At 39.5% G+C, this 22,287-nt stretch overlaps 1 protein-coding gene across 3 annotated transcripts in view; it reads right to left on the bottom strand.

Annotated features, from left to right (window-relative positions):
- Positions 1-22,287, bottom strand: part of MED27 (mediator complex subunit 27) — an 83,667-nt gene that overhangs the window by 3,092 nt on the left and 58,288 nt on the right. For 2 of the 3 annotated variants that reach the window (XM_061352729.1, XM_061352726.1), the window contains 2 exons: positions 13,996-14,103; positions 7,627-7,668 (listed from right to left, as the gene is read on the bottom strand). In XM_061352729.1, the coding sequence (XP_061208713.1) occupies positions 7,627-7,668; positions 13,996-14,103 (150 nt within the window). The remainder of the gene's footprint in view (positions 1-7,626; positions 7,669-13,995; positions 14,104-22,287) is intronic. The other variant, XM_061352728.1, reaches the window with a different exon arrangement.

Genomic DNA, 22,287 nt, shown 5'->3' with positions numbered 1-22,287 from the left:
GTAAGTAAGCAAAGTCACTGAACAAACCATGCCAGAAGAAAGCACTCTGGTCTTCTCTTAGTATGTTTCCTTTAGTCAGTTTTTTTTACTCTTAACCTGGGATGATTTGCTCAACAAACAAACCATTGTCAATAACGTAGCTAAATTAAATACTTCTGAAGACTAATTTATCAGAGGTTATGACTTCCAAAACCCCCCCCCAAGCTTTGGTTCTGGCCTGTTTTACTAAAGAAAAACAAACAACAAAAGACCTCAATATTAAAATGCATTTTAAGAGAAAAGATTGAGTACACTCCTCTTCATTTTCTAATGGGGAAGAGCTAAAATATTTAACTCTTGCAGTTCTGTTTCAGGTTGCTTACACTGAGCAAGCAGCAATCAAGCTCTCAGTTTAATTTCCTTTGAAACCAGGAATCAATTAATATGCTTATGGTTTATAAATACTTGCCTTACTAAAGGATTTCTAATAGAAAGGTTTTTCATTTCCCAGACAGAGCCATAACAAGATCTTACATCTGGGAATTACAGCTAGGCACAGTACATATAAAATGTGCATTGTGCTGGGTATAGTAACAAAAATGATTAAAGAGAAATCAGGAAAACCAATGCTTTGATAGGATTTAATTACTTTTTTAAATCACTGCCAATTTCTGCTTTTTCTGGAAGGAGGCAGTTGGACAGCTCTGATACAACTCACCCAAAGTAACTCAGCCTGTCAGCTTCTGAAGTTATTAGCACAGTCAACAACTTGCTTATTCCCAGAAGTTCAAGGCTGAATGCAGAAAACATTGGCAAAATTCTTTGGGCTGGGCTATTAAAGAACTCAAGACAACACAACCATGAGAGCTCTTTCACATCTTGTAACTTCTAAATCTATTAATGGTCCCCATCAGTAGTATCAAAGCATCCACCAAAGGACACAACTGTTCAGTTAATGATTAAATTGTATTTTCTACTTCTAACACGGAGAAGTAGTGCTCTTCTCAAGGCTTGTCTATGTATTTCCCATGGTGTGTCTATATCCTATAGCAAATTTTGAGTAAGATGAAGAGTGAATAGAAAATACGACTGCTATTCCAATCTAAAATACTTGTTCCCAATCTGCAGTTAGCCAAACTTTCTCTGGAGAAAGGGAGGCTCATGCTTGAAGCTATTCAGTAAAAGACATATTCCTGAATAAACCCATGTACAGAGAAGCTCTAATTCACACCATACAAAACTTCCTCCACAGAACACTACATCGAATCAGTCTGTCCTATACCAGATCTAGTTTTAAGTTGCACTACAATTTTAGAAACAGATTCTGCTCCCCATCAGTCGTGCACAACTCGCTCCAAAAGCAGCTCCATTCAGCATGAATAGGGACATATGATTCTGACATTTAGAAGGGAAAACTTTGGGGATTGTGCACATTGCTGTTAGCTTGCAAAAACAAGTCACAAAACGGACCTCAACGTGCTTAAACCATTTGTATGTCACCATATTAAAGACAGTATTAGAAATCAGGTGATTAACAGTGCATGAATAGCACAGCAGAACTCCAATCAGTGCTTTCTTTTAAACACATCTCTGCAGTGTTCAAAAATGCCTGCAATCCAAGCCCTACTCGCTACATGAATTCTTTTAAGATGGTTCTTTTATAGGATAGTACCAGACATGTCAAAGAATAGAAAGTTCTGAAGGTATTTATGAGCAACCGCCCTCCTTCTGCTGTATTTCTACTTCTAACACACTGCCTTTTCCTTTTCTTCCCTGAACAACAAAGTTGCTTTCTCTTGGCAGAAGAAAGTTGCTTAAAAAACATGCTGCTATTAACAAATTTAAATTGACTGGCCACTTTGGCATAGTTGCACATATGCTGTTCCTATTGTAATGTAAAGCTAATGAGATTCCACAGGGAGATAAAAGCCATCCCGGCATTGCTAGAACACTAATAATGTTTTCTGAGCAAAACAGAGCTTATTTCTACCATAAGCAAATGCTGATAAAATCCTTCCCAAAAAGATCAAAGTGGGTGTGAAAAATGAGGAAGAGAAGTACGGGAATGACCCCCTCAACCCACCCAGCAAAGAATGATACCAAACAGAAAAGAGCTGGGCAAATGATACAATAGCCAGTGCATGGAAGGAAGAATTAAACCCCTCCCAAAATAACAGAGATGATAACAGAAAGCACACACTGACCAAGAGTAAAAAAGATAGAGAAAAAGAAAGAGGGGAGGGAGGGGGAGTGAAGATCAATACCAGGCTTACTAATGGCAATAGGATTTCACACCAGAGCAGAGCAAAGCAAGCAAACTGCACGGGCGCCAGCTCACTTAAGGGACATGCTTTTGCTTCCAGCTAAGTTGGAATCACAAACTAATTTATTCTGGGTGCAGGATGGCATTTTGTACATTTCAGGGTTTTGTTTTATCTATTAACTTCACTTTTATTGCTCTTCCTTACCTACTGCTATCTAAGTTATCAGTCACTTTCTAATTACCTCTTTTTATATGGGCACATATTCAGAAGAGCACACACTGATTGGGACAGGTATTACCGTGGGTCTTGGAATAGATTTTCAAGAGATCTTGCAGAAAAGCTCCGTATTTCACAAATCATATATTGATAAGCACCTGGAATTTTTGTCTGAAATAAGGCAAGACAGGGCAATTTCCTGAAGTACAGTTTTGCTAAACAAATTACCTGTTGTTTAACTAAGCACTTGAGACAGAGCAAAACAGGCTTCACTTACATAGAGAAATAAAATAGGCACAGACTCAATCTGAACAAGAAAACTTCCCTTCTTGTTAATAATTATATGGCCTGAGATTTTATTTCCTTTTCTCCTTTTTGCTTCCAAATTCAAGTTGACTGTAACCATGTCTCCCTAAATATATCTCTGCTCCCTTGTCTCAGGCACTGTATACAACAGGAATACAAAACAGACTGGTACTGAATCAAATCTCATCTTCACTACAACTTTGTGCTAATTAAATGCCATGTAGTTGTCACTTGGTGAACAGCCAGACCCCAGCAAGTGAGCAGGGGTGGCCGGGTGGCTGCAAGAAACAACCTGTGGAGTGGGGAGATGTGAACTCCTGGCTCCCCTTGGGCAGCCCCCTGCTTGGTAAAGCAAGAAAGAGCTCATGAGACCCACACCAGTGATGAGTAGAAAACAAAACCCCCGTTACTTGTCCCTACCAAGCCAACAGCCATCATTTCTAGAGCATTTCTACCCACTGCTTTGCTGAAATGTGGTGACACATCCAAAAAATGGCATTATTGGGCCTTCATGACACTTGTTGGTCATACAGCACTCCCAAAGCTGAAAACTCATTAAAAACCCAAAACATTGTACAATTCACAGGTTGAGAAAGCTGAACAAGTGCTTCCTCTAACTGGACTAAACAGCACAAAAGCAAGGACCTGTTACAGCTTTGCTATACCTGGCATAAAACCTAAAGCATGACAATACAAACATCAAAGACTGCTACTGAAGCTGTCTCTCTCCTAGTATTTCATCTCACTGCCACTCAATACGCTCTTCAAAAGGAGGCACAAAACTTCCTTTAAGATTCATAACTTTCCTTGCCACTCACTTATTGGTTTATTCCCTCAAGTACAGCACTGACAACTCCATCTAATATAAAGGGATTCTCTAACTCCCCTGAAAGGCTTTTTAATTTTTTTCTAAACCCTGCTAAGTTCATGGCCTTAACAGGAGCCTGTAACAATGAGTTCTGGAGGACGATCGCAGCACTACAAGGGAAGAAAAAAAGGAAGTTATTTTATTAATGTTTAGACCTTTTATAGTGTGGAAAACCGCATGAGTGCCTTTCTTCATTTCCAAGGATTCCCATTACTCAACCTTCTCTCTAGGAACACATCTGAGTCTCTCTAGAGGGAATCTGGTGCACAGAACCCAGCGCCCGAGAGACGCTCGGAAGGATGATAAATGGTGCCTCTATGAACAGGCACAGATGCACTCCACACAAATCCCTTTATACACCCTTCTTCATTCCCAGTTCAGTAAAACACTACCAGACTTTTCTGAAGAGCAGGATTTATCACCTGTTTTCAGAGCTATCAGAGTGTTTAAGTTTTTATTTCACACATTCTGCTTGTTTGGACTGGGTCACAGGGATTATATTTTGCCCAAGGAGGTCTTTGAACAGAGCAAGTACTGATCACGCACCAAAGCAGTCACACAGGTGACCCTGGAACAGTCCATCTCCTCTCCTTGAACAGGCATCATCAATAGCCCAATATCTGCCTCATGCATGCATTCATCCTGCATGTGATTTTGTTCTGAGATTATTGACAAGAATACATCTTCATATATTACAATACTTATGTGCCCTTGTAGTGGTGAAAAATGTGCTCCTGAGTTCCATCACTTTGGGATCATGCAGCTCACAAACAGCTGGATAGGCACAATCAGCTTCTCAAAGGTGAGGTGAAAACATGCTTGAGAAGAAAGTTTAATGTTTGGCATATCAAGCCAAAACAAAACCAGGTTGTGGCATGCTAAAACTGAGAGACCATCTAGGTGAAAATACGAATGGGACTCTGAAATCAGAATGAAATACACAGAATGAAATACTTATGTATCAGAATGAAACAGCCAAAATTATTACATTACACAGCAAAACAAGCTATGCTGCTTTTAACTGAGCAGCTTGGTAAATGAAACAGTTAATGTATGACACCATATCCCATTGTGATCCACTCATAGCAGTTCACTATTCTGTATTTTCGCCTGTTGTTTGAATGTAAAGTTATGAATACTGCACCACTCTCTACAATATGTATTTTTTTAATCCTCTGGAATTATCCAGCCCTCATTTACACTCTTCTTCCCACCAAGATTTAAGCCCCCAAATATTTCCTGTTTTGTTCCTCCTCTAGCACTAGTGGATCATGAGATGCAGAGAGGTTTAAGGAGGTTTAAGATCAAAACAGTTGCCAACTCCTGTGGAGTTTAAATGTCAGACCAACATGGAAGTCTGAAAACCTTTTCTTAGCTCCTTGTGCTTTTGCCCTTTCAGCCTTCCCTCTCTTATTTCCCAGCTCCATTCTCTGAATCTAACCCTGCTGGTAGATTCAATGCCTATAAAGCTTATTCACCCCAGGACCAGATTCAAGGAATCTCCAGGGAACTTTGAAAATGACTGTACACTTTAACAGTAATGGCCCTCCAGGAGCCGTCCCCCATCAGATTATACACACTTGGGTATCCTGCCTAATAATAAGGAGAGAGAAAAGGCTTGCTGACACAGCCAACGTTTGCAAACAAAGAGTCAGGACAAATTTAGCATCGTTTGACAGGGTTGGATTGAAGATCAGAGGTCTCTGGTCCTTAACCTAGAAAGTCATGCTGCAACCCTGTGAGGATTTTGACAGGCCTGCAGCTACCACAGACAGGTATCTTGTGAGCTCCAGATGTTGTTATATTGTCATTGGAGACAGAGTTTGAGACCTTGGTCCAGCGTTTAAAGAGAAGCAGCCCTGCCCTTCAGAGGGATGACTGATTTCAGAGTGTTAGAGGCAGCAGAGCTGAAAGGGCTGCCCAGCCTCCATGGTGGGAGCAGTTAACTATCCATATTTTTCCTTCTCAGCACAGCCTTTCCACATTGTGTTACTGGTGACTGCCACGAGAAACACATTTCAAGAACATTCAGATGTGCTCTGACACATTTACCGATGACTTTTTTAATGGCATGAAAACATTTGTTCTGAAGATCCTGCAGTATGGATCCTACACTAGCAACTGAGTAAAATAAAACAGGGCTAAAGAAACTATTAATTCCCTTCATTTTGCTCCTGCTAAATTGCTAGTCCTGGGTATTTTAAATGGCTACAAGTGCAGGTTCAGAGATGAGAAAAGATCAAACCAAGCACAGCACCAGAGAGAGAAAACTTACTAAGCTGAGCCATGGCATTTTCTATCATCTGTTTGAAAACTTGACCTAGGTCCTAGCTTTAATTTCTTCAACTACCAGCTCAATAGTACAGAATCTATTGATTAGAAATACCATCACCTTGCATTTTTATCACATTTTTCATGCGAGAGTCAGAGAGCACTATGCAACCAATTCAACAATAGCTCCTGTGAAGTCAGCAAGTATTACCCCAGCCTAAGGGAAGCAGAAAACTGATCCAAAGACAGGTTAAGGTGCCCGAGGTAACACAGTGACAGAGTGTGGAGCAAAATGCATAAAAACACTGTAAAAAATGCAAGGAGCAGTTCAACTGGCTTAGAGGCAACCCCTTCTCCTGCACTCTCTCCAAAACCTCACAGTTTATTATCATTTTGCACAAATTACAGCCATATGACTTAACCATTGCCAGTTATTTTAAACCAAAACATCCAGGAAGAGGATCTTATGCCCAAAGGAGTTTACAACCATACACACACACAGAAATTGAAATGATGCACTTAATTATAGAACTTTACATTTATTCCACTGCAAAAACTACTTTGGAGCACACTGATAAACAGGTTCCTGAGATATACACTGGTTTACTTCTTGCTGTATCACCCTACTTGACACTAAATATAATATTTTTAAGGAGCAAGGAAAAAAGGAAGAATATTTAATCCACTAATCTCTGGGGTAAAGAATCAACTGCAGCAAAATTCTGCTTTAGTTCTAGGCAGAGAGGGAGAGCAACCAACCTCCCTACAAGCTGTCCTTTGATCTCTAGTAGGTTAATATCGTAGGTCAAACATCTTCCCTTCTGACTGCATCTGAAATCTTGGAAGGAAGATGCACAAATACAGCCAATATGCCATTCTTTTGACCCCTGCTTTTATGCCCTTTCAGGTCCCTAACCCCCATTTGTTACACAAACTACAGAAGCGGATGAAAGGAAGCTAGCACACTAGCTGGAGACTCAAGCTCCTTGAACTCTAGCTTGAAGGTAAGGAAACTGGAATTTAAATCTGGATCAATCTGAACTTACAGTATTTTTTACAAGAGGCCTTCAAAGAGAACCCTTCTCTTCCCTCCCTGGAAAGTAGTGAGATACAGATATTTCCAAAACACTTTAACCTTCTTAAGAGTTTTATACTTACTGCTCCCATTCTCTCACCCGTGTTTTCTTGCTTTCTGGAATGACATTCATTCCAGTAACTTACTCCTTTTGCTTACAGCATCATAGGCAGAGAAGCAGGCAAAATATTGTAATGGAAAAAATATCAAAACTCATTTTGAAAGGGAGTTCTGCTGATTTATTAAAGCCAAGCCCTCAGGAGAGGGGGGACAACCAAAATCAATGAAAACAACAAAACAAAATGAACCTGAAACAGTCCTTCCTCCCCCAAAAGATTCAAGCTCAAAACCAAGAGTGCTTGAAGACTCCTTGAGAAGTTTCAACACAAGAGTAGTATAATCTCCAATTTCCTATTCCAAACCATAGACTGGAATTGTGATGGGAAATAAATCCAAATGAAATAGCAGTAGAAGTGACCTCCTTTTCTATTCACAGTTTTCCACTATTACAGATTACTGTTTGCTATTTGCAAGTTATGGTGACAACGGAACAACTCCTGAATTCTTTTATATAAGGGCCTAGATATTTAAAATAAGCTCTGCATATCTCTCATGTGCATTATGTAGAGAGAAATTATGTGCCTTACCTTCTGAAACACTTGATAGTTGGATTTAGACCATATGTCAAGCTACAGCAGGAAAGAAAAAAAAGAAGAGTTATATATTACCACACTTAAGAAGAAGCTTTATGGAGAAAAAAAAGCTAAGCAGCTATTGACATTAAAAGAGCAAGTAAAAGATTTATGGAGACATATTTCTTAGTTCACTATTTTGGGCCACTGCCTTTACCTGTTGCAATCCAAGAAAGGGAATTAATGATACAAGATTTCCTTTGTATTGCAATGAAGAATGAACATGGTTCATCCCAGTTTCAATTAAAATGATCTATACAAGACCTGTTGAATTAATGCACTCTCTTTAAAAACAGCAAAATCTTCATTTGTATGGGGCTGTGGCTGATCTATGCAAATATTCATCAGCTTCAGTCTGTTTCTAAAATGAGGGCATTTTTACTCAGTTTATGCTTGTCTTGTGTCTGAGTAAGTGATCCAGTTACAAAAGACCCAAAGAACGTTTAGCTGAATTAAGCCACAGCACTGGTCTACTGGGGCTAAATAAAACATCCCTTAGGAAACATCATTTACATTCGCAGACAAAAATCACAATAAAACAGATTTAAGGTCGTAGATAATTGCACACATCCATGACTTCAATGTGCTCAACTATATACAAACTAAAAGGATTAAAACTGAAGTAAGTTTTTTTAGCCCTGGAAAGCAGAAGGTAAGGCTGTCCTTGTTAAACAACTAAATGGCTCACGTGTTAAACAACTTCAACTGACATGCTAATGCTTTTCTAGCCCAGCCCCATGGAATATCTTGTACTCTGTCAAGCAAAAGCATCAGGGAAAACCAAGAGGAACTTCTGTCAATCCGAGACTTGCAAATCACTTCTTTTTTCCCTACAGATCCCACTGTACTCAACAACTCCATATTGTCACAGGTGTCTGATACAGCATTAACCAGAGGAATCTGTCTAGACAAAAGAAGATAAATTTATGAGTGAACTTATGAATTTGTGAAGCAGGAATATCTCCTGTAGTGGTTCACAACATGGCTGGGCACACGTTTTCCCACAATGTGGGTTTATCTCCTTTACTAGAAGGTACAACACATTATCTTAATTCTGTCTTATATGCCCATAAGTCCCAGCTGAAATTACAAGCCTTTTAAAAAGGCATAAAAAAGAGTCTTGAAATAGAGGAAATCATACGAAGTGAATAAAACACATTAGAGAGTGGTGAAGGAGGAGAGGAGAAAGGATTCTGAACCCAAGTAATTAATTCACATTGATAAAAATGTTCAGAATGCTGAAAGTTCACATTCTTTTAAGAGTACCACTGTTTAGTGGCCCACTTCTAAATATTGGTTCAGAAGTGACTTGTGAATTACCAATCCTCAGCCTAAACACGAGGTGATGTCGAAGACTAAAAATGATTTCAGGATAGATGTTTCCTGGCATAGTAACGCTGACCTTGCCCGGAGACAAAAAGCAGCTGATGTCTCAATGCCTTTTCCAGGTTAGATGAAGACAGAAGTACCCCGAGGCATGCACCTGGAAACCCTTTTACATTTACTGCCTCTTAGGGTACAATCAAGAACCTGTGTGAATATCAACACCACTGACACACTTGAGTCCACAAGGTTCAGCCTGGCTTTGGACCTGAGCTTAGGTTACACTGTAGTAACAGAGCTGTGCCTGTTGGGATGGAAGCATTATATTTCCGTATTAGAAAAGTCTACATTTGCAAGTAAAAGTAATTAATGCATGTTTTTTAAAAACCATTTCATGTAATTTAAGGCTTTCTTTGACTGCAGACAGATTTGCTATAATTGGAATGTATATATGGTTTTGCTAATCTCTAGTGATCAAACCAAGTATGTGATCCTCTCTAGTTAGACTCAGAAAAAGTCCGCTTCAGATGCTGCATTAACATGAGTCCGTCAGGTTCTGAATGTTCATTATTTAGCAAAGATTGAAAAGCTGAAAAAAATAATGAATGTCTGTCTCACAGACATGATGTTATCCAAGTTAAAAAAAGAAGAAAAAGCAACCAAACCCCCCAGCCACATGCACGCATCCTAAATGACTGCCCACCTTTCCCCCTGAAACCGAGGATTAAGGCAGAGGCAGATTAAAGAATGCATCGTTATAGGTCTATTATTCTTCAACTTTTCACTTTCAATCAAGACACACATTTGTAACTAAAAAACTGCTGAAAGCACAATTTCAGGGCATCCTCTGCATGTGAATTAAACTGGGGCTTTTTTTCCCAGTGCCCCACTCTCCCAACCCACCCCTAGCATAAGTAACAAGAGGCCATTTTCTGAAGGTCGTCTGAACGATTTCAAAGGCGATAACAAATCAGAATGTTCCCTGCATCTAATATCAAACAGGTCCAGTGCCAACACTTATTAGAGAAATCGGATTCAACCCCCCCTTCACCCAAACACACACACATCCAGCTTTGAAGTGGAAAGAATGCAGGGATCAGAAATTACCCAAGAGACAGCTCTGCCTGTCTTTGAAGCTTTCCTTTGATACTACTATTTCTTTTCCTCTCTTATGCTAGGAGGCTAAAAGCTGCCTTTTCTTACTGATATGGGGTAATTACTGAAGCCATAGCATTAACATAACCCAAGTTCCTTAACATGATAATTCAACAGAGACACTTATGTTTCTTCAGTTAAGTCTCATAGATGCAGAAGTAGGAATCTGGATAGGCACCGATGTTAAGTACCCACTCTAAATACACACTCTATATATGCCCTGCCAAGGTGGTACTTGGTCTCTTCATCCAAAGAAAAGCAGGGTATTATTATGCCAAAAAATCCTGATATATTGTTATTGGCAGACCAGAGCTACTAATGGCTCAGCTGACAATAAGCTTGCCTTGCAAAGGTGAGCTGCACGGCTTCATTTATCCAGGAATCAGGACAACACTAGTAATTAATTACTATCCAGTGTTAAATTCCAGTGCAAAATGAGCATGTCAAAGACTGAGATGAAGGGTGGCACGGTGCCATCACTAGAACCATGAGGCTAATTAAAATGCATCAGTGTGTGGTGGACACAATGGGTTAGTACAGTAAGCAAGAGACTGCAGAGCGATCAGGGTAGAGAACCTACAATGTGTCACAGGCTGCCAGATCTCACCTATTGTTTTTTGCAAAGTGTCACCAAAAATGTCTAAGTTATGCAGCTGGCAACTTGGCAAAGACATATTCTGCAGGGTTTATGAATAATTCAGGAGAGAAGTACACGGTGCACTTAAGAAATGCAACGATTCTTCGTCTGGATAAGCAAAGCTTGAAAATAAACCTGAGAATGTAGTGTTTTATTTTATTCACTGAAAAAGCTTAAGACGTCTATTTTTTTCACCCTAATTTTGAAAGTATCTAAATCTGTAAGAGGGAGTACCCAATTTAACTAGACTTCAGTAAAGCAGAAACCATGTGAAGCTTTCACAGAAGTACCTGTCAACCTACATAGCACAATGTAGAAGCACACAGCAAGCTACAGCAACCTGGATAGTGCAACGTCAGCTTTCCTGTGTAACTGCCAGTTACACAGCTCCACGACTACAAGAAACACCCGTATTTGGTTCTTTTTCTAGACTTGCCTGACTAATGGCCCAGAAACTTATCAACACCTCTGCTGTTGGCATTCCTCTCTTCCCTTTTTCTTCCCAAAATCTGCTAGAAGAGTTGTACTTTCAGAGATAAATGATGACTCCCCTGATCTGCAAGCAAATTGTTGGCCCCTTCTGTGCACAGTCCATTTTTCACTTACTATCAGAGTGATCATTCAGTCTCCTGATGACAGCCACCTCTTTTTTCACTCAATACTACTGAATACATTTTGTTGCCCCTAACCCAGCTCTACTTAAAGAACACCCCCCTATTAAATTGTACTTTCGTTACTTAAGGTACCTTCTGCCTGGTGCAGTTTGGAGGATGACTCAACAGACCTGCATTCAGCTATTTAAGTGAAAAGAAGCACAATGTCTTACTCAGTGTCCCTTCTTCAGCATGGCTTACAGAAAAGACAGGACCTCCAAGACTGCTATATTGTATGATACCACCCCTACTTAATCTTCTTGCTGCTGTTTACAAATATTAAATGCTTCCTAGGAATACATAAGCTAACTCCCAAATCATTGCTGATTTACTGTGTGAACTGCTCACTGAAAAAATGATCATCTCCTACTGTGATCCTGAGGGTTCTCTATACTTCTGTTATTTAATAAAGATGACAGTGGCGATCTCTTTTTTTCATACCCTTCCGTGTCTCTTCTGAATGCTAGTGCATTTTTCCCCTCTATGAGGCTAGAAACTGTGAAAAGTGAAAAGCTCACTGGAGCACTTTCCCAGCAGCATGTGTTGTGACAGGGAAAGAACTGGAATGAACTATGTTTGCAATTGACTGTAATCGCTCATTCCCGGCAGGCACAATAAGGAAAGCGGATCATTGCAAGAGCACAATCTTAATTCTTAATTCTCCAATTACCAGTACACTTAATTAGTGAAAAAAGAGGGAGCTCACTGTTTGTCAATATGTGCTCCTGTTGGCAAAACTAGCAAGCTACGCAATTATTCAATCTCCCAAGCCAAATTTACTCATGATTTAAGCAGTTGCAACTCCAATTCTACTTAAGTCTATGTTCCTATTTATACCTGAAATGCAGACCTTCAGGATTGCAAAAGCCCTGGGACTGCCCAAAGGAATAGCAAACTGCCACGTAAAGGTCACAGGTTCATGCATCCTCGTGGGAGCAGTCACACAGCCAAGACTTTGGACACACAAAGCTAAATTGGTAGAAAAGAGACTCCCCAACAGACTGGCTTAAAGCAAGAAAATAAGCCAGGTGTTAGCAGTGATGCTCTGGAGAAGGTGAACTGCTCCCCACTGGCAGCAGACAAAGGTTAGTGCCCTGTGCCCAAAGCTGGCCTTGGCAAGTCCTATTTCCCCCTCGCAGCAAGTGATGACAGAGAAAAGGTACATGGCTCTCAGGAGAGTTAACCTTGAGCTAAACATAAGCCCAATGCCAGATGCTGAGTTTCAGAAAGGAATTCTTCTACTTAGCTTTTCAGCATATAGAGCATTATTGTATTTCAAGGGAGCTTCAAAGGAAGCCAGATTCATCAGAGAAAATGAGCACACCCAGATGAAGTGTGACACAGGAATCCATCAAGCATTCTCAGTGCTCTTTCGACAGACTATCATTTCACTTCCGAGCAGAACTTGGGGTGAAGAGGGGCTGGTGCTATAAGTCTGCATTTATATTCTAATATACAGGGAGTAAGTGCAGCTGCTTCTGCGGCAAAGTGGTATTTAAACCTACACATCTGAATAATGCAAATTAAAATGAGGCAATTTTTGTTTTACTACTTCTTAGGCCAATCCCCAGCCTTTCGAGTGAGAATGTCTCACCTGGGAGATGCAGCTGTACTATCTCCTTCAGCAGATCAGCTCCTCGCCTCTTCTAGAGAATACAGGTTCACACTCAGAGCTGCTGAACTCTGGGTCAGTACACAACTTGCCTCTGTGCTAAAACACAGTTACCACTTGTGAAAGGGAAAAAAGTCTCACCTCATTATAACATGGCCTATGGGTGCCAAATACTCATCTTGATATAATGAACTTTTTGTTTTAATAGGCTTCATAATCGGAAGAGAAAGCTCCAGAGAGAAAATGTAAAACATGGAGGTATTTAGTACTGGTAAAGGAGAGTCCTGGTGGATGTCTCTGTAAGAGAGACCATTCCACCCTGAAAACAGAAACAGGCTAAGCTGAAGGCCGTCAGGTCCCGTTAACATAACCTGATGCACTAGAGAGCCATATGGAGTGTGTGCAGTCAGAAGAAATTTGAGGGTTCAAGCAGGGTGAATTGTTCATAAAACAAATCACTCATGGAAACAGGTAACACTTGCTCTAATAGCTGCTGTTCAGAAAGTGCTAATATAGACAAGCAAATTACTGAGGACTACCTACCCCTGATGCTCACAGCTGTGTCTATCAAGTTGAACATAAAACTAGCCCAAGGTTTCCCAAAGGCTCTCAGAAAAGAGAAATATGAACCTTGGGCTACTGATGTGATGGTACACTGAAAAAATGTTTTCTCAGCAGGCACTATTAATGAGGCAACTGGGGTCTGAGGTGATAAATCAGAAATTCAAGCAAGGACTTCAGAGCTTAGAAAGAAATCAAGACATTTGGATATGAAAAATCCAAGCAAAGCATGATAAATTTAAACCAGAGCATTCTGCAAAGCATCTACAGAGTCTTTTGACATTTTTATCTTTCTGGCGAGCTTGTGATAGGATTCCTGCTGTCTGTCATTTAAATACCAGGTCAAAATAGAACTGAACGTTGCTAGATATACAATAACCTACCTTGCCATCTTCAGTATAGACATTTTCATTGTACCCTTTTACTATGGTCCGGTCAATGAAGAGGCTCCGCATCACCACTATCACTTTTAGCACTTTTCCTAAGGTAACCTGTAAGAACAGAAGGACAAAACCAAGTTGAAGGACAGCTGATGGTGTCTGAAGACCATCAAGTTAACAGCTTAAGTGGATGCAATTTCAGTTTTCAGTATTTTATAGACAGACCAAAATAAAAGACTTAAACCCAGTGCATGTTATGAGGAAGAGACAGACTATAAAGTGCTGTACAAACATTCATTTGCACTAAAACTGTATCAATTCACAGTATTCCCTTGTGTAGACATGACACTGCCAAGTAACACTCTCAATTTTATTAACACCACAACTCAATAACTTGTCAAAAACAATGAGCAAATGTGATTATTTTTGATGCATTTGATATTCTCCAATGTAAGCCCTCTTAGAGAAAAAGAATTTGAAAGAAGAATTGGACTCTTCTAGTGCCAGCTTTTAAAAGCATGCCATGAGTTTAATGGAAAATATTTTAGGTCCAGCAAAAATGTAAAATTATTTAAAAGGAAACTACTGCTAAAAAGTAAAAATGTTACATTTTCAAGGTTTCGTTTTCTTCTGTGCAAGTGGTAAAGTGTAAAGAATAAAACCAGTGTCATGGAAAATATATAGGGTCAGTCAGAGTATAACAACAGAAATAAGCCTAACTTTCATTACTGACAAAAATGCAATAACGAAGGCATTTTAACCTAAAAATCGATTTACATTTCAAAGATGAACTTGCACTTCAATATTGTTGTGATGTCTAACAATAATTCTGTCTTTGTGTTTGGTTACACAGAGATTATTACCAAGCTTTTCCTCATCCATAAAAGCACAAAAGAGATAAAAAAGGAAACAATTGGTTCATTTTAGTAATTCCCAACCAGCAGCAGCTCGTTTTCTATGTCTGTGTTCCAACATTTCATTCAGTATAGATGAACACCCGCTATGACAATTGTTTTCATTGCTAGCCTCAGCAGACAAATCCAAGCCCCAAAAAATCAGTCAATACACATCTTTATTGATTTGTTACATGTTTTTCCTTTTTAACTTCTGCTAATAACTCCTATCTACCACCTTGTTTCAACACGATTAGCCTCAGCCTGATGCTGACTTACAGACTAAAGGGCAGATCAACTCTGAATACTGAGATGCTTTCCTCTCCTTGAAGGAAAAACTGGCACCAATACTTCATCTCCAAGCTGATGCAAGAACCGTGCTTCAGGAGGGAAGGAGGGGAAATGGTGGTAGGAATGGGGTGACAATACAGAACTTAGCGGAACAGTTAGCCGAGCTACTGTAAAAATACTGATGTTTTGTGGCCTGTGCCATGCACATATCATGAAAAACTTTTTCTGATTCCTGCCTTCTTAAAATAGGTTGGGATTTTCTGAACAGGCATGCAACACCATAGCAGGTGCTGTGAATTTGGGTTTAAATGTCATATCTTGCTAGGATACTCTGTAGTAAGACCCAGTTAGTCTGCACGTAAAGGAAACTGGCAGAGTTATTTCGGCACCAAACACTGCACCAAGTGAGTTAAAAACAGCCCCAGAGGTGCCTGATCTATGATGCTGGTCATCCACTGGAATGAGAAAGTTCTGTCATAACTGCTAAGATGCTGCTCTACCAACACCCAAATCCAGCTTTATGTATAATATTTTCCATCACCATTGCTTTCACACACTTCCCTGGATGCTCACTTCTTTCCTCTTCCCTTACATTCTGCATTCAAGTTACCTCACATTGGTGCCAGGTAGAAAAAAAAACAACACTGGATGAAGTTGATCTGAAGCCTGTGTGGGATGTTCCTGATTTTTCAAAGTGAACAGTGCAACATAACAAGTTGAAAAATCCCATGTTTGGCACTCCAGCTTGCTTGCATATACTTACTGTTGGCCACAAATCTCCCCACAAGATTTACCTGCACAAATGTTTCAAAATGCTTCTGCATTAGCTCATTGCTTTCTCCCAGGTCATCTGTTTTCACACCCTTCCAATGATTCACTCCACGCTTTCAGAATCCATCACAGCTACCCAGTTCCCAGCTAACATCCATCATGCAATACCAAAGGTCAAATTCTGCAGACTGGTCCAGGACAGTAGCCTGAATCACAGACTTGCTTGAATGTCAAAACCAGCAGGGTTATGCTGTCTCCACATGCGTAAGGAGCTGTATAAACCCATCCTCAGATGGGTGCCTAAGGCTATGAGCTGCCTGAGTAAGGGCACTGTCGTTGCAATCTCAACTTGACCACGGGTTAGCGCAAGGGGGTAGGGGCACCCAGGCATTGTGGTAATATGAATAAACCACTGAATGCATTGCAACATTGCTGGGTTACTGCGAGGTTGCCTGAATTAGCTCTTACAGTGTTCTGCCACCAAAATAGAAAGCTTTCCTATCTTGTGCCGCTGTTTTGACATGGGATTCCTGCAGATTTTACACTGGCTGGAAGAGAGACAAGGACTTAGATGAGTTTTGTAGGACTGTATCATTAGTTAAGTCTGACAGAAGCAGTAATTTTGTAAAACTAAGCATAGCTTAGAGAAATTATAGTTCATCATTTTAACAGCATTGAAAGAATGAGGCTAGTAGTACAAAGAATGAACAGCCTGTCACTAGACTAGAGGATGCTGTGTGATTTGGAAGCCAAAAGTATGCTCCATAGCTATTTTAAGGTTAAAGCACATTTGGTATTGTACACCATAAATGGGATACACTTTATTCTCTCCTCTAATAATCAGGTTTTCAGGACTTAACATTTTTGTTCACCTCAAATCATGTTTTCCAGCAAACCATTTCCTTTCAATGCCTGTTCAACTTAGCTAACTGGAGTCCACGGGCAGAAAAGAGCTACGTATGGAATATAATTTACACCTATAATCACGCAACTGTGTCCCTACAGATCACCTCAAAGAAGGTAATAAAAAACGAATGGCTCTGGTATAGAAGTAATTTGGTGGTTCTTCTCTGAGCTCCACTAGTGCAGGTCTCTCCTTCTGCCAAGTCAGGACTCACGCAGATGATCCCTATTGACAGGGCACTGAAATGTCCCTGCATTTCCACCAGTACCAACTGACAGAAAGTTCCTTCATTAGACATTAAAGATACCTTTCAGTTGTGACAAAAAAGCAACAATTTCCTTTCTAAGCCAACTTTTCCTATTAAATCTCAACTTCTTCTGTCGATATCCTGTTAAGACAGCACTTGGCTTTATAATATTTTGCCTGAAGGATATATGCCAACTCGTCCTTGATGTAGAAAATTTTAATGCAGATCAATACGTGTACAAGGTCACTTTAAAATTCAATTAATATGAATGAAAAAATATGCCCCACAGTTCTGTGAGCTGAAAATGGAACAGCTGCCAGTTAAATACTTCTGTAGCTTCTGTTTTGGTCTGTGTAATAACAATGTTCTTCTATCTTCCTCTTAACTAAAGTACACTAAATTCAGCCAGTTAAGTTATTCATAAACCCCCTGCTTCTTAAAATGGCAAGCTCCAGAAGAAGGTAGGCCAGGCAGCTGACTGAAAGCTGCAATATTATGCAGCTTTTCTGACAAAGATATATAAAATAAAAATCTTCTTGAAATATCCCAGTTTTAAAAATATTTTGTCTATCACCAAGCTAATTCTCAGGGAGCAGATGACAGCCAGAGCATGCCAAGGAAGGGGGAGGGGGAAACAGATAATCCCTCAGAATGGCTTTGATAATTTCTCCTAAGACTGCTAAAAGAGTTCCCATTTAACAACACTTATGATTGGAAAAGAACAAAGTCCCTCTCCAAATAAGTCAGAGTCAGGGTGAAAATGAGTTTACAAAGTGAAAAGGATTAGAATTCATTTACCATAGCAGACTTCTGCCTGGAGGAAAAGCTTGAAATCCCCCCCTTTAATTCCGCCTCCTCACTGAAACTAGTACCAAGTTAAAAGCTCTTTTATAAACAATTTTAAACATGCATTAACAAAAGTTCTCTCTCAAAATGTATTTAAAAGTTTGCTATTAGGGAAATGTGTGCTGAAAACACCAAGCTCCAACTTTGCAAAGAACTCCCAAAGCTGCAGATTTCCCCTCAGCATTCCAGGGAATTCGCTGCTGATTTGAGCTGCAGATGCTCTGCAATGCAGAGCTAAAAGACAGACAACATTATTTTCAGTTAACATGGGGACCTCCCTGCTTGGATTAAAAGGAGCACAAGTTTGTGTGTGTTCTTTATCCACTTTAGGAAACAAAAGAACTTCAAACTAGAGATGTAACCAGGCTGTACATCAGCAAAAGGCCAGATGCCTGTTCCTTGCCATATAGCCATCCGCAAGCTTGTGCTTCTATCTTACTGCTCACTATAATGCCTGGAAATCATATTTATTTATACTCAAAACCGAGGCTTCTTAAAGTAAAAAAAAAAAAAAAAAGAAAGAGAAAAGCACCCCCAGACTTTCAACTCTATTTTTTCCTGTGTCTCATCTGCTGCTGGTATGAATTCTGTGCTTTCCCTCACATGCTCATTATTCTTTAATGATGCCTATTTGTAAATAGCAAGATAAGATGCAATTAAGCCATTAGAGTCTAAATAAACAAACATACTAATTGGGTTCTTTACAAGGATTTCTTTTTTTCATGCCAGGGCTGGAATTTACCTTTCATTAGTCTAACCTAATTGCAATAGTGCATGCTAAAAACTCAACATAAATGAAGGGCTTTAAATGATTTTGCCATATTAAGGATGAGCTGGTGATCCTCTCCCTCGGTTACATACCATATTCCCATAGTAAGGCGAATAAACTAGCACAGGATATTGCTGAAAGGTTAAAAGAACAGATTTTGCCAGCGGCCAGTCACACTTTTGGAAGGGTCACACCAGTCCAGCATCGCTACAGATGATCAAATGGATTCGGTATCTTTTTTCCATTCTTAATTGTAGCAGACCAGGAATTTTACAGGGATGATACTGATGTCTGATTTTACAGAATATAAGTTTATGGGAAGACTCTTCCTCATCTTTCCCATTCTGGTATTAGACAAGCAGAGAATAATTTACAATTTACATGGCATCCCCTGCTTGCACTTTCGTGATTCAACACATTCTTCTGCGTATACAACCTCAAATGCTGGCTTAATGCTTTTTAAATGCTGGTTCTCAAGAGACTAACTGCGAAGCCTCCGCAGGCCCAACAGTCCCATTACGAGCTCAGAAGTGATTCCTCCGCATCCAGCACACACAAGAGATCCTGAAACATCCCAGTAGTTCCACTGAACACCATAACCTAGCTAGTGTCTCCAAGAGAGTAAGTCCCTAAAGGAACTTTCATCCCATGTGCCTAAAATTAGGTGCCTAAGCCATCAAAGGTGATCATCAGATCTATGTCCCCATCATGAACCCACCTACCTGTACCCAGCACCTACTGTGCACCAGATTCCCAATGAACCACAAGAGTGGTGAGGAGGAATGCCTACACTGCTAAGCATTTGGGAAAAAGAGATGACTTTGAAAATAACAAATTAAACTGTTTCCAATCAAGTACAACATCAATAGCAGTTTCAAATCACTTCATCGATTTCTCCCTCTCCTCCCAGTTCTTCAACATCAGGGGCTCTTGAACACAAATCAGTTTGGTGGCCATTCTGAATGGATAAATAATACATTACAACAAAAAATAAGAGCAATTTTATGCAAAACACTGATAAACAGAAACGAGACACAAGAAATTATTCAGTTTTAGTGAACAGATGTCTAGCCTATTTGCAACTAATACAGCCCACTTCCATACAATCAGACTGTTTAATACGCTTGGAACAAGATTTGAAAGTTCAAATGCAAATGTGCCTGATTTTATGGAGAATGAATAAAACTGTATAAAAACATATTTCAAACTGTTATATGAGAGACTCATTTATACAGTTTATAAATTTAGAAAATTAATTTACCATCAAAAAGTTGTAGATAACACGAAAAGGAATTCTTTCTGCCATGAGCTTTGGTTTGGCAGAAACAATCCAATTTTTCAAATTGGCAGCTAGTTATATACGTCATTATGCTTTAGAAACAGCTCAAATTACAGATTATTATTCATTCATCTCTAAAAACATTTACCCAGTTTTTGTAACTTGCTGTAGCAGTGCTTTTCTATACTTCTACAAACACTGGGGATGCAGACGACTTTGAAGACAAAGTAGGTCCCAGATGAAGACAAGAAAGTAAGTTTCTATACCAGGACTAAGTAGGTGCATGACCCTGGGGAAGTTATATTTATCAACTGGAAAAGTGAGGCTAAATGCTACTGTTTTCTAAATAATTTGTGACATTAATGAATTAATTGTACACAGCTATTGTTTCACATATATAGAACTACCCTGAATTTGGTAAGAGAAACAAGGTGTGTGAACCAATCATATAATGATCACAGCATCAAATTATGCTATTAGAAAAATAAGGAATGCAACTAATCATTTAAAAAAAAGTAAAAATTTAGGTGTTTTTCATTAATTAAAAATCAGCTTATGTTTTCTTAACACACAAGAAGAGGTTTATCTATTTACAGTTCCTGTCATTTGACCAACAGAATCTCACAGAACCCTTAAGGAGTCTGCAGTTCCCTCTGCTGCTGCTGGAAATTAATTTTGCATAACACTGTTATTAAAGCAGATATAATTCTATGTTTAGTCTTTTTTTATGCATAGTACGATTAAAAGACTAATTGAAAAATCACTAGTGAAGACTGGGATTAAACAGCACCTTGAAATGCCATGATAAACTGCTTTTAAAATCAACTGAGGATTTCACACAGCTCAGAAAGGTTTCAATTATTTATGTGTTTAGTCTGTGTGGCATAAATCTAGACTAATGAGGTACAATTGCTATGTATAAATCTAAAGCATGAAAAAACTCCTTATTGTCTGGAGAAAGCAGGAACCTCAGAGGCACAGGAGGTAGGAGCCTTTCAAGACACAGCATTCATACTCTCAGGAACAGTTTATTTTCCTTTTTGTTTACGTGAAAGCTGCACCCTGGTTCGGGAGAACCCAGCTTAACACAAAGGTTACTTGCCAGAAGTGTTTGACATAGCTGCTAATTATTCCTCTTGAAACACTAGATGAATGTTAGACTGTGAAAGACTCACCTCTACAGCTAAGGACATAAATTGATTTCCATGTGCACATGAAGTTGTAGGCTCCAGGGATGAAACATTCTTTATTAGGTCTTTTTCCTAAAGATGATTTCTTTGGCAAGGTCTCCAGCTATTCTGAAGGTTCAAAGAACCTCACCAGAGCTCCTTTCCTCTCCTTCCCCATTTCCTTCCATTTGCACATTCTTAAAATATGTATAAGTGCTTACCAGTGCCTTTGAAGATGAAGGCTCTTTTTCTCTGGTAAATGGAATGATTGTGTTTAAAGATGTTTTAATGTAACAACAAGACCTCTGCGTCAAAGACCTTCGTAAGTAACAACAGGTATGACAGGAACAGTCCAAGGATGCAAACGGTTGAGATTATACAGTGAGTTAATTAACTCTGAGCAAACAGCACGGTTTGAAATACTTTTAAATGAAATAAGCATTATCTGAGTTCTTTGGTATTGTGATAAACCAGGCTGCTGCAAGGGAGCAACTCCAGATCTAACTTGGGATAAGTTCAGAGTGAGAAATCACAAGTACTTAAGAAACCTCCCTTCTTCTGGGGGAGGTGCTCTTCACACTGCCCATCCTGCAGCACCTTTCACTGAATGATTTGTGGCTGAAAACAGCAAAAGCTTTTGTAGCAGTCAGGGCCAGATGGAAAGTGCCATATTGGCAACATCAACTGAGACAGATGGGAAAGAGGGAAAACCTGCCTAAAAGAAAAAATGATAAACCCATCACACAATCACATGCAAAAATACTTTAAAAACAATCTTTTTGATCTCTGATCCAAGGAAAATATGCATACCACTGGTTCAACATGGGCCTGCTGGCTTGTAGCAACATAATGTCCTTGATTTAGAGAACAACTGCAACATGGAATTCACTAAATTACTACTGCTTGTAAAAAGGGCTTCTGTTACAGTTAACACCCTTCGACCCTATCTTATTACTTATCAGTTAACATCCAAGATAACTGACCTTATTTCCTAATGGTGCCTGAACCTTGAAAAACATCATCTATTTTTTGCCCTCAACAAGTGGAAGGTACTTAATATATGCAAAGAGGAGCTGCTCTAAGAGAATGGAAAGGGTTTCAAGGTAAAGAAGTAAAACCAGACATT

Source organism: Neopsephotus bourkii, unplaced genomic scaffold, assembly GCF_033783945.1.
Source record: "Neopsephotus bourkii isolate Nb327-2 ecotype Australia unplaced genomic scaffold, CSIRO-AGI_Nbou_v1 NB_659, whole genome shotgun sequence".
Taxonomy (NCBI): domain Eukaryota; kingdom Metazoa; phylum Chordata; class Aves; order Psittaciformes; family Psittacidae; genus Neopsephotus; species Neopsephotus bourkii.
The sequence above is the reverse complement of the archived record's forward strand: the minus strand, read 5'-3'. Positions and strand labels throughout refer to the sequence as shown.